This window comes from Anabrus simplex, chromosome 7 (genome assembly GCF_040414725.1).
Source record: "Anabrus simplex isolate iqAnaSimp1 chromosome 7, ASM4041472v1, whole genome shotgun sequence".
Lineage (NCBI taxonomy): Eukaryota > Metazoa > Arthropoda > Insecta > Orthoptera > Tettigoniidae > Anabrus > Anabrus simplex.
The window spans coordinates 23,373,345-23,386,728 of record NC_090271.1 but is presented as its reverse complement, the minus strand read 5'-3'; the positions used below and the strand labels follow the sequence as shown (position 1 = coordinate 23,386,728).

General features: G+C 40.9%; 1 protein-coding gene across 1 annotated transcript; it reads left to right on the top strand.

Moving 5' to 3' along the window:
* Positions 1–6,103: 6,103 nt before the first annotated feature.
* On the top strand, positions 6,104–13,101 carry LOC136877666 (uncharacterized). The gene is made up of 4 exons (XM_068228696.1): positions 6,104–6,232; positions 7,762–8,046; positions 12,658–12,940; positions 13,004–13,101. The coding sequence occupies exons 1-4, from the start codon at positions 6,104–6,106 to the stop codon at positions 13,099–13,101; spliced, it is 795 nt and encodes a 264-aa protein (XP_068084797.1).
* The last annotated feature ends 283 nt before the right edge of the window (positions 13,102–13,384 follow it).

Below are 13,384 nucleotides of genomic sequence, written 5' to 3'. Positions count from 1 at the left end.
TTTGACATTTGCACTTATCCAAGACAACGCCTGATTGTCAGTATAGGCCCAAAAATGCCGATGCTCGAGGTAGGAATGGAATTTTCCGACGCCAAGGACTTCGGATAAACATTTCTTCTCATATATGGAATACCTAGTTGCAGGGTCGACTAATCTCTTGCTAAGGTAGGCAATGGGAGCTAGACTATTATCCTCAAGCTTTTGATTCAATAAAGCCGAGATGGCTACGTCACTAGCGTCACACTGAAGGACGATTTCGCATTGAAGTCGGGACTGCTTAACACCGGGGCTCGGCAGAGGGAACCTTTAAGTTGACGGAAGGCTTGTTCATGAGCATCGCTCCTGAAGAAGCAAAAATTTTTCCTTTTTAGAGAATTTAAAAGGGCTGAAATTTCAGAGATGTTAGGGATGAACCTACTAAAAATCCAATCATGCGGAGAAATCTACGGACACCACGGAGATTTCTTGGCCTGGGGAAGTCAAGAATACATTTAACTCTGTCGGGATTAACATAAATGGCGGACCCGGACACAACATGACCATAACGTTTAATTAATTTAGAACATAAACATACTTTCGCAGGGTTGATGGTGATTCCATGTCTTTTCAATCTGGTGAAGAATTCCCGAAGATGAATAATACGCTCTTCAAAGGTGTTAGAATAAATCACGACGTCGTTTAAGTATGAAAACAGGCAGGAAAATTTCAAATCACCGATGACAGAATCTAGAATTTGACTCAGTGCTTGGCCATCTAACGAAATGCCCATCGGTACTTTATTGAATTGGTGCAAGCCAAAGGGATTGGCAAAAGCTGTGAATTCTCGTCAACTGGGTTCGAGGGGAATTTGAAAATAGGCGGAATTAAAATAAAAAACAGAATAATATTTGTCTTTTCCAAAAGATGGAAGCGCGGATTCGATGATCGGGAGAGGGAGGCTGTCGAATACCACATTGCAGTTCAGCGATCGATAATCGATCACGAGACGAGGCTGGCCGTCCTTTTTGGGAATCAGAAAGGCGGGGCTACTGAAAGAGGACTTCGAGGGGCTGATGACACCTTTCTCCAACAATTCATTAATACATTTCCACATGGCAGCAAGCTTGGGAGGAGAGCAACTAAAAGGGGAGGGCCTAACGGGAGTATGGTCTTTCAGTCTATAAGTACGAAAATTCTTTAACACAACCTAATTTTGCGGTAAGCACATCGGGGAAGTCAGTTAGGAGATTGTTAAGCACGGAGGCTTGATTGTTGGACAGATCAGATAAGTCAATAAGAGGACTGTGGTCCCACACAAAAAAAAAAACGGTCTATTATTGGTAGGGTAGTCAAATGGAAAATTCTCATTAAATCGGAAACGAAAAGCGAATGATCGGCTCATGAAGTAAATGGACAAACCAGTAGCAAACATAAAATCAGCACCAAGGATCAGGGGAACAGACAGTTCGGGATCAATGTTGAAATTCCAATCCCAAGAAAAGTTATGAATTTCGAGGATTATGTTATGTTCTTTAGGACACATGCGACGACCGTCGGCTGACATGTAGGTTATAGAACATTCGCGATTTCGAAGATCCTTTATATTCATTCCCTCCAACACAGATTGATTTACAAATGAACTAGAGTATCCAGTATTAAGCAAAGCGTATACAGAATGCGAATCAGAATTCATTTTGGGCCAGGCTGACGAAAGGGGGAGTCCACAAATTTGGCGATGAGAAAATGGTTTGAGGAACCAACGGCGGGCCTTCGCATTGGTGCTGGGTTAGTTTCCCCGTTTCCCGTTGCATCGTGGGCAAATGTTGCGTAACACGCCGGCTAGACCACATTCATAGCACTTCACAGAAGGTTTTGAATTACATTGTTTGAAGACGTGCCCACCCTTTCCACAATTCCAACATATAATAGAAGTTGCCGTGTTGCGACGGGGAACATTCTTATCAGGGAGAGAGCTGGCTACGCGGCCGGGAGAGCGAGGGGACTTGAAACGATCGGTAGGGCGTTCACTAGAAGACGCACGAGCGGGTGACTTGGCAAAAGAAACAGATTTTGATGCAAAACGACAGGCGACATCAGAAAAAGAGCAACTAAAGGGTGGGGGCGGAGGTTGGTATAGGTGATTCGATTGAGAAGCAGACTCGTATTCACGGCCTAGATTCACAATGTCGTCGACGCTGTTTACTTCCGACCTTTTGATAAACGATTTGTAATTTGGGGCAAGATTTCGATAGAATGTATCAAAAATTTCCGTCTCATGAATTTCGACATCCAAGCGATTGAACAAGGTGAGGATGCCGGTCGCATATTCGTCAATAGGTCCTCAGGACCTTGTGTCCTACGAAGAATCTCCTGTTTTAAAATGAAATTCATATCCGATAATCCAAACCTAGTATTATGCTCCTTAGTAAAGTCGGACCAACTATGAATTTTATATTTCACCAAACGGAACCATTTGCTCACACATCCCTCTAACATACCACGGATAACGGGGATAAAGGAATCTAGGGGCATCGAGGCACATGCAGCGACATCTTCGACCCTCTCAAAAAATTCAATAACTGAAAAATCTTTCTCCTCACCGGAAAACCTCAAATTCCACTTCCGGATAATATCGAGAGCAATATTAGGTAGGGGCGTACAGTTAGTAACCGGGTGTGAAGTATGGCAAACAGGCTAACTGTTGGTATCAGAGATAAATGCACTAGATCGATTGTTTACCATAGCATTGGCATTGTTGTTCTCGTTATTTGAATGAATGGAAGAGTCATCACTTGATGCGCTCGAGACATTTTATTGTATAACACACGTAGGGTTTATACACACAGGGTCTTGTATATTCTCCATATCATCAAACAGAATAGGTAATGGGGAGGATAATACACAACAATGGTAAACTGAAAACCCGAAATTATACACAATATGCAAGGGAAAGTATGTCACAAAATAACATAATTCAAGATCCATTCACGGTAGTGTCGCACAATCATAAGGAAAAAGGGTCGAGTTACAAACGAATCCAGCTCTGTTTCACCGAAATTCAACCTCTCGATGAAACCTTCCAGTCACTGCCTACCACTTCTGCCACCGCCCTCCCTGCTACCATAACACATCAAGACAATACACGACATATACGCGCAGATACTTACTTCACTTACCTCTCTTCATAAACTGCCGTGGATGGACTGGAACGAACTAAAACAGTTCCGAGCTGGACCCGTGCGTAGACAAAAGGGGAACGAAAGGTCAGAAAGGCAAGAACCCGTAACCCCCATGAATACAGGGATGGATCAAAAGAAAATGAGGTGTATTGTAAGCAAACCCAATATTAAAATGAAAACAAAAATGGGAAGCTGCATTAAAAGTGACTTACATGACTGCAGAAGAATAGAACATCAAGTAGTGTCACGTTGAGCGACATAGTTTTGTATTACACGGCGACAGTACACACGATCGCACTGTTCACTTCCGTATGACCACATAAAAATGCAAACTCGTTTCAGAAAAATAATGTGACGTGGAACACGTTATCGAAGGAATCAGAAAATGGAACCACAAAAGGGATAATGCAGTCGTACTAATGCGGACCGGGCACATACCAACAGTTAGCATCCGTGCTCCAAACGAGCGTCCACTCGATGCAAGCGTGTCACAACAATGCCAAAGCACAGCCTCCCAAAGCAGCAGAAGCAAAAAAAAAAAAACACAAGAAGATGTCGCCACAGTTACAAAAACAAGAACTAATCGCCGACAATGGAGCAGATACTAACGGCCTAGAAATGTAAAATAACGAACCACACATGGCCCGAACCGGCCAACTAAAACGAAAAATAAAAGAAAAAGAGAGAAATATTAACATTAAAATTACGAGATACGGAGAGTACTATAAACCATGCACAGACAGACAGCACAGACACGCACACACACGTATGAACAAGAAGAGAGACCCAATATAAAATCGACCCAGACCAGACCGGTATGTCGAGGCGCGACGTACATTATCGCACAGGTGAGCGACAGATATCATGGACTCACGAGCATGGTTCGAACACCACAGATACAATGCTGGACCACAGCAAAAGTAGGTAAGACTGATCCAGATATTATCGTAGTTATCACAACATTCGTCGACCCGCTACCCGGGACATCCAAATTGCCTCACGTGGACAAACATGGATTATACCCCGTAGCGTCAAATCACACAATACACCAATGCTCAGCCATGATTCCAAACGAGGAGGAAACAGAGGTGCATGGTCTGAAAACCCACAAACACACAGGTCGAAGCAAACAGATAGGTAAATACCACGCTCCGTTCTTGCGCGTGTGCTCACAAACAAAGAAAGAAAATTTAAAACACACGCAAAATTAATTAACTAAGAGTCTGCAAAAACACGTCATACAGGGCTACCGAAATACAATCACATAGAACCGCTCTTGTAACTATGGTACGTAAAATTAAATGAAATGCATGAATACCTGGGAGCAGCAATCAGAAATCTCGAAATTTTTACGTCAATCAAAATAATGACTCCCATCAGAGAGCCGATCCTTGAAACAAGTAAATCTACGATAATAGCAATTCGTAGATCAAGAAGCACATTTTAAATCCCAGTTTGTTCGTCATTTTCTATCCCTCCATTGTTAGTGTCACGAGCAGACCAACTTAACACTCGGAGAGCGAGAGACAGATGGCTAGAGCGCCATCTTCAATGAGAAACTGTAAGTTTCACGTCACATTCGGGTAAAGTTATCGCTAATGGCGACAACGACAGTCAAGGAGAAGTAGGAATAAAGGAAGTGCATCACCAAGGCCGGCTTGGTTCGGCACAGATATAGTGTAGATATGCTCATTTTACAATTTCACCCCCTTTTTAGTTCCACATAGGCGTATTTAACAAAACAAATTATCTGAGTTTCTTTACTTTTGCAGGAGATTCCAAATACCAATTTTTACGTCTGTAAACTTTTAAGTTTTGAAATATTAATATTAAACTCGTTTAAACAATTCACCCCCTTAGCGACGGAATATCCAAAAATCCTCCGTTAGTGGGCACCTACACCTCAAAATTTCATTTCTTTACGTAGTTTTGGCTCGGCGATGATGCATCAGTCAGACAATCAGTCAGTCAGGACATATTATTTTTTATACATAGAGTTACACGACTCAGTCTCCTCACTTTCATCCTTCCTATCCAACCACGCTTGGTCAACTAACACTTGTTCTCTTTCCACTGTGTTTGAATTGTAGAGTCCATGTATTCATTCATTTTCATGGCTTTCTCTTCATTCTTCATTCTTCGACATTCATATCTCTACCTCTCACCGTTCTGATTATGATTACGAGAGTATGGTTGCCTCTTAAACAATAAACACCACCAAAGATCACGTTGTGTTTGTAGATAGTAATAGGATTGATTATTAGCTCTGCACATTCTAAATTTCTTTCTGTGGGTGGGACTGAGGTCGCTTACCTGTGTATCATCAATCTACCGCGAGGACGAACTCAGGTATTGCACCCATTTCTCACCTCTGACCCATCACACTGCTCTGCATTTCCTGCTCTCGTTTTGCCACAGGAGATACCATCGTGCTCGGCTGAGCCACTTGTTGACCAACACAAATTCTGGAAGCCACAGAAACGAGTATAAAAGGTAGGAAGTCTAATGCAGAGGCATCAGTTCACTCAACTCCTTCTCTCGTGAAGGTACCGACAGAATGGGTAGTAGGAAGGTAAGATCATTGGCCAACACTCATACTTGTAGGAGTAGGTAGAGTTTCTCAACACTTCTATTATAAATTGAGATTGCTGTAGTTCAGTTTAAGTCCATGCAACTACAATGCTGGCCTTCGATCCAAGTGGTCCTGATCATATTCACTGTCGGGTCCGGAAGTTTAAGATTCGTTGTTTATTTTCCCTCAGTTGGTGTATAATATACACTTGCATCATCTAGTCGGACTTCATCCGAAATTGGGCTCCATCTTCATTGACGCACTGGCTGCCCATGGACACTAGGACTATTCAAAGGCCACACGTCATCATCATTATTATGACTATTATTATTAATTTTGTTATCATTATTATTAATAAGCAGCTCCTCGATAAATGGGCAGCGTTCATGCCCCTTACGCGGAGGCCCAGATTTGGATTGCAGGCCAGATCAGCGATTTGTTCTTGGATCTAGGGGTAGTTTCGAGGGCTACATTTAGCGTTGAGGAGCTATCAGACGGTGAGGTAGGTGCATGATCTAGAAAGTCACCAATAACGGACGGGAATGTTCGTCATGCCAACCTAATAGCAACACGAAATCTTCAGGCGTTTGGGCTGAGCAGCAACGACCCCGGGGCAATCATTCCATGTGACTTTATTATTATTATTATTATTATTATTATTATTATTATTATTATTATTATTATTATTATTATTTAAGGATGTCTTTACCGGGCGAGTTGGCCGTGCGCGTAGAGGCGCGCGGCTGTGAGCTTGCATCCGGGAGATAGTAGGTTCGAATCCCACTATCGGCAGCCCTGAAGATGGTTTTCCGTGGTTTCCCATTTTCACACCAGGCAAATTCTGGGGCTGTACCTTAATTAAGGCCACGGACGCTTCCTTCCAACTCCTAGGCCTTTCCTATCCCATCGTCGCCATAAGACCTATCTGTGTCGGCGCGACGTAAAGCCCCTAGCAAAAAAAAAATTAAGGACGTCTAGATTATATATTACATATACCACAAATTCCGCGTGTGAAGGCCGATGTATACATTCAGGAACAGTAATACCGCAGCTGAATTCTACTACTAACAAAGTTATGCAGTATTTACAACTTAGCTCTCCTTGCTTTATTAACGTATTTCGCAAGGACCACAGCCACGCAAGCCGAATGAAAGCATACAGCTGAGAAACTCATCATTTAGAAATATTTTATTGTTCCAATCATAATTATAGTAGTGTAATTTGCCTCTTGAGGTGTGAGCAATTAATAACTTGGAAAGAAATCACCCATTATCTAAAATGAAATTAAGAGTAATCCATCATGTCTGACAACCAGAAAGCACACGATGCTCGATCATTCAAACCATACATGTATTTCGCATGCGCAGGGTTAACTGCTGCTTATACACAGAAGAACGATGAAAGGGTTCATTTAATTCCGCAAGAAGCACCCGTCTTAAACTAGGAAGAAAATCTTTAGGGCACCATCGGAGTTCACGAAATGATAAAAGGAGACATTTAACCTGTAATAGGATAAAGAGATGAAGAACTAGTCATTGTAATGGTCACTAAAATTCACTACTTATAAATTAAATTGAACTCCTGATTACTATTCTTTCCTTCCTCTTTTGTATAGGCCGACTAAGGATCACGATATTGAACTATTGCTTTTGAGGTGGGGTTTGTTGTTTGTCAAGTAATGGGGCATCGTCTGGCTGTGTTGATTATTATTATTATTATTATTATTGAAGATGATAATACCTAGATATGTTTATCCTGGTGATTCAACGTAAGTTCTTTAGAGTGATTATATATTAGACGGATGTTGTAGACATGTGTAGACATGTGTTCTTCATTCCCTGCTCGTGGACAAGTTGAAGTTCCACTTGATCATGTTGTTAATTCCGGCGACGTTGTCTATGTAGAATGTAACTCTTGTTAAGAGACACCCTCTTTTTGCACAGTCCAGATGTTAATTTTCTAAAACATAAAGATTTCCATTAGCAGTTAATATTGTGAATGTGAACCAGCTATTGTGTGATACTTTCAAAGTTGCCAACAACATTGAGGTTTCAAGTTTTCACACATTATGAAGAACTTTGTAAGATCGTGCTTCTAACTCGCCACTTTGGTTCCCAGATGTTATGTCTTTTGGCGACCTCCATCCTCATTGTGACACATAAAGTCAGCGGTGATGGAGCCGCTGGGTATGGTCGAGGACCAACTGGAGGAGGTGGAGGTGGACCCTTCGGAGGAGGCGGCGGCGGTGGTGGCGGTGGGGGAGGAGGATTTGGTGGTGGTGGAGGAGGAGGATTCGGCGTTGGCTTCGATGGACCGGTGAGTATGGAGGCACACTAATCTACAAGACTGGACATTTAATTTATGGTTTCGTGGTCAAAAATATATTTTTTCAAACGATTTTGTCCAGTATTAAATGTACCTTTCTCTTTAGTTCGCTCCTTCAAAAGATATATTTCTTTGCATTGCTTGTACTTTTTTCTGAAGATGAACACTGAGCTTACTCAAATGAAATATTGTCGTCCCTCTATTAATGGGGACCGCAGTAAGTGCCTCGGTGTTAAGATAACGATAGACCTTCACTGCTGTAATGGAGGTTACATATCTCTTCATAGGATTATGAGGGTATTTAGGAGTTGTAGTAATGACGTAAAGTCACAAGAAAACCCCAATTACAGTATGGTTTTCAGTGTATGGTACCCACACCAGCATTACATGATACAGGAACTCCAAACTGTGTGATTTGCAACAAAGAACCAATGTTAAGAAAATGTCGAATACTTTGGTCTGGGAGTAGAGGGACGAGCTGCTCGACTATCCGTTCCGAGTTATCACTGGGGAGATGGTGTGGAATGACATTAGTGGATGAATAAACATAAATGGGATTTCGGAAAGTAGGAAGGATAATAACACTCATTTATAGGAAGAGGAGATATGAACTGTAATATGTTGCGAAGGTAGATGTTGAATAGATTTCCTACTTCACTTAAGTCTAATTACACAATTGATAGAGAATTTGATACCTTGGTGACAGAACTAAGTGCAAGTCAGTGGTTGCTGATTAATACCACGTGAAAGTGGGACAGTGAAAACTGGCAATAGCACTCCACGGTTCCACTATCTGCCTTGGTTTTCCCAATCTGATCCTGTATAGCCTTCTTTGTCCAGAGGATCCGTAGCGTGTCATCCAGTAAACGTGTTTGTGGTCGCCCGCGAGCCCGACGATCCTGCGTATTCAGTCGAAGCCAGTCCTTGCAACTGAGAAGTTCATGGTCTTACAGCCATTGGCTATATTGCCCACATTTTCTCAGCAATTGTCTCTTACGTATTTATTCTAGCGCAGTCAAGAAAATGGACGATCACAGCATCTTCATTTCTGTTGTGCCAAGTACAGTACTTGTTTGTGTTTTAATGCTGTAGGCCAGCATTCGGTTTCCTTTAGGACCAGCGGTCCAACGCAGCGCGGTACTCGGTATTTTAGATGATATGTACAACGTAATGTTTTTTTTATTCCTCCACAGTGTTTGCCTCCGTGTGTGACTCACCTCAATTGGGGGTGTAGCTGTAAAGACGTGGTTTCCCATTTTCACACCAGGCAAATGCTGGGGCTGTACCTTAATTAAGGCCACGGCCGCTTCCTTCCAACTCCTAGGCCTTTCCTATCCCATCGTCGCCATAAGACCTATCTGTGTCGGTGCGACGTAAAGCCCCTAGCAAAAAAATAAAATTAAAAAAAAGCTGTAAAGAACCCTGCTATATCGGGACGACGACGCGAGTTTACTTCGCGGTTTTTCCACATTTTCTGTTAACGTTATGTTTATTGAGCGCTAACTCACTTCCGTGAAAGCTGAAAAGTTTTATTATATTTTAAATTCCGTTTCGTCTCTCATCCTGAATCATATATTCATAAAGAAACGTTTACATTTTTTAAACCTGCTTTAGGTAAGACTGACACAGATAGGTTTACGGTGTTGAAGGGGAAGGAAGCGTACGTCGCCTTAATTAAGAAAAATGGACAGCCAGGTAAAACCACTTTCAGAGCTGTCGATAGTCAACCCACTGCAAGCTAACAGCTGCGCGGCCCTAACCGCATGGCCAACTCTCTCGGTAGACTGTTTTCATAACTCACTACCCTCTAGAGGTATGACAAATGTAAGAATATGTGATATACCAATGGTGTTTTATGTTTCTTGAAACAAAAATAATTTTATTGCATTAACGACACATAAGAGGCACATCGAATGAAAGTAAAAATACAGATGTAAGGGAAATACCTTCTTTCTGGCCTTAATCCAATTATTTTGTGTCGGAACTAGGTAGGCTATGGACTGAATCCAGTTTTACAGTGAGATGCGTGTTTGTTTGATGGTTGGTACTACGATGTGTTGTATATAAATGCAGATCTATATTAAGACAAAAACACAAACAACTTTATACTCTTGTTGAGATTAAATGGAGGATGAAAGAAACCAAATGAGGACCAAGTCTATATATAATTATCAGAGAAGTTTAGCAGTTACGTGCAGCCTGTTGTGAGGAAACTATACACGAGGAGGTAATCCAGACTATATGACTCAATTAAAATCCAAGGAATAATTCATCAGTTTTGAAGGATTTATGTGATGAGTATTAAAACGCATTTATATCATTTTTGTAGATAGAGAGAGTAGAGGCCATCCCAGCGCGAAATCACGCCATATACTTAGGGTGGCATCGATCAAAACACAAACACAAGACACTGGACTGGGAAGCGAAGGAATCTGGGCAGAACGTAAGGTCAAAAATAACCTCAAGAGAGGGTGGATCCAGGTGGTTAGGATAGAGCAATTCATGTTAAATACTATGAAACACTAAATAGTTTTAAACACACAAAAATGTAATAAGTGCGATTGTTTTTAAGAAAGCAGACTGACATCCATAAATAATTCGTAAAATTTAAGAAACAACGAAATTTAACTAAATAAATTAAGTGAATATTAAGAAATCAATTCATTCACTGAAACCATTTTAAATCACAAATCATTTAATATCTTTTAAAATATTTTGCAAGCGAAATGCAGTTCCTTTTTTTGTGAAAAGAAAATATTTAAATGGATCGTCATATGACTTACTAGTTTTAGAGCTCCCAATAAACTTTTTTAAAGAACGAGGTACCCCTTTTAGTAGACAAATTTTTCATACTAGTGTATTGAAGTGCATAAAAAGTAGCAACACAATTTAAAGGTCACAAAAATAATAAAGAAAGTAACCCAGAAGGGTAGGTGAAATATCTCAGCCAACAAATTCAAAATACCACAAATGGCATAAAACGAAGTAGGAAACAAGAAGATTTTCAAGACGGCGACATGACAATACACAACATATCCACACCAAAAATAATTAATTACACAAAATTACATCACAAATTAAACCGAAGGAATATCGTAGAGATCACATTCCTTAAATCACATCTACAATGTTACTTAATATTAGGAGCAACAAACCAATCATCAAACAGGTCTTGATCACTACACCACACAAGCGCTGATCCACAACGCTTCCGGAAAGACAACAAGTCGTAACGGTGACGCAGTGCATATCACATCATATCTTATCAATACCCGTCATCTTTAAACAACAATGACATAACCGTTGCTACAACAATAGCAAGAATAAGGGTTACAAGAAACAAAATAAAACTATAACGTTAAGAAAAGAGTACCTTCATATTCTCATGAGTTAGTTACCAAGAAAACCAAATGATAATAATAATAAAAATAATAACAATAATAATAATAAAATACTAATAATCATAATAAAAATAATAATAAACCAAGAAAATTAAGTTAATAGAACACTTCTGAGAACGTCAAATTTGAATATTAAACATAATAATTATGATATTAGGCCTTAGGTGTGCCTATAACATTCATTAAATATAATACTACAGAAAACAGTAATTATGAAGACCACAGGTTTGTCTTGGTTTTAAGGCCGTCAACGTACATAACGGATATCTCCTTGAAATTTACAGGGGAGCACTTTTAAACTGCTTCAAATATTATTTCGACCAATGAATACCAAATTTGAGGCATTTTCACTCAATACCACAATAAATAACAACCTCCTCCTTTTGATTTTCTTACATCCTATTCTTAATCTTCCTAGGAGGTATATTAGTTCTCTTTATCTACATCACTAGTTTGGCTTCCAATGAACTTTTTTATACTTCTATAAAAACTCTTGTCTTCCACTGTAGAGCAAATATTTCAGTCAGACATGTTTCCATTCGAGGGAACTCCTTGTGTCAACGGTCATGGTGGACGAGCTCCCTCAACCAAAGTTTACAAAACTTACCACCGAAGTGGTCCGTAATTAATCCATTCTGGCACATTATAAAGCAGTCTTTCCACACACTGTTAGTCTACAGAAAGAATTTATATTACATTGTACTAATCAGCCACTTTAAGAGTAAATTAAAACCACCAATAACTTATCACAGCAGGTTCTAATAAGTAAGAGGCTCCACAGCCAATTCAGACCCTTAACTAGGGTGGACGGTAATCATTTCCCTTAGCCAAAATGGCTAGACAGAGCGTCTGTTCAAATACAGCTATCTCGGAGATGACCAGCTGCCGACTCCCTGTTCACGGAGTAGGTCCACAAGTCAACGCACGTCGACCGCAGCGGAGTCAAGGAATAAAAGCCGTCGAAATTACTCCGCGTCGTCCAATCAAGATATTAGATGTACCACAATGAACAAATTACAGCCAATTGCTGCCTAGCAGTTCATGGTGCATTGTTGAATGATAGACCTACATTTCAAATTCCACACATACTAAAAGTCATAGATGGCAGTAGTTATGCAAATCCCCTATAAATTATAGCGCCACAAATGATTGCGAGAGAAGAGCATTATGTATATAACGAAGGTGTCCTTTTATTTTTCAGCCACAGCCCTACAGTTTCCAGTACTCCGTCCAAGATGCCTACAGTGGTGCCGACTTCAGTCAGTCCGAAAATGGTAATGGTGCCGGAAACGTGGACGGGCAATATCAGGTTCTGCTTCCTGACGGCAGAAACCAGGTGGTGAAATATACGGCGAGTGACGCCACCGGCTACATTGCTGATGTCCAGTACTCCGGACAGGCCTACTACGGCGGCGGAGGTGGAGGTGGAGGAGGTGGTGGATACGGCGGCGGCGCTGGAGGCTCTGGAGGTGGAGGTTTCGGCGGTGGAGCAGGAGGTTCTGGAGGTGGAGGATTCGGCGGTGGAGCAGGAGGTTCTGGAAGTGGAGGATTCGGCGGTGGTGCCGGAGGTCCTGGAGGTGGAGGATTCGGAGGTGGTGGAGGTGGAGCTGGAGGAAGATCTTATCTCCCTCCCGTGGGAAGATAATCTTTATACACCCGAACGCATAATGAAGGAATGATATTTCCGTATACGAAAATTGTTCTTCGAGAAGCTGGACGTGCGAATTGTCAAAGAAATGGCTGGTTTATACTTGTACAAATGTAAGTTTTAAGTACACTTCAGAATTCTGTTTAACTTTCATATAACATTCGATTCATCGGAGAAATACAAATGTTTATTTCTTCAAACCACATACACTTAGAAATAATCTAATATAATTCTAAAAAAAGACGCTCTTTTAGAAATGTTTATACTGCATTAATCAATA

Bases quoted from the DNA above. Each gene is read 5' to 3' on its own strand.
- LOC136877666 (XM_068228696.1), top strand. From the start codon at position 6,104: ATGGGCAGCGTTCATGCCCCTTACGCGGAGGCCCAGATTTGGATTGCA. The intron at 8,047-12,657 runs GTGAGTATGGAG...TTTATTTTTCAG, and splicing joins GCGTTGGCTTCGATGGACCG to CCACAGCCCTACAGTTTCCA. The intron at 12,941-13,003 runs GTGGAGCAGGAG...CTGGAAGTGGAG, and splicing joins TGGAGGTGGAGGTTTCGGCG to GATTCGGCGGTGGTGCCGGA.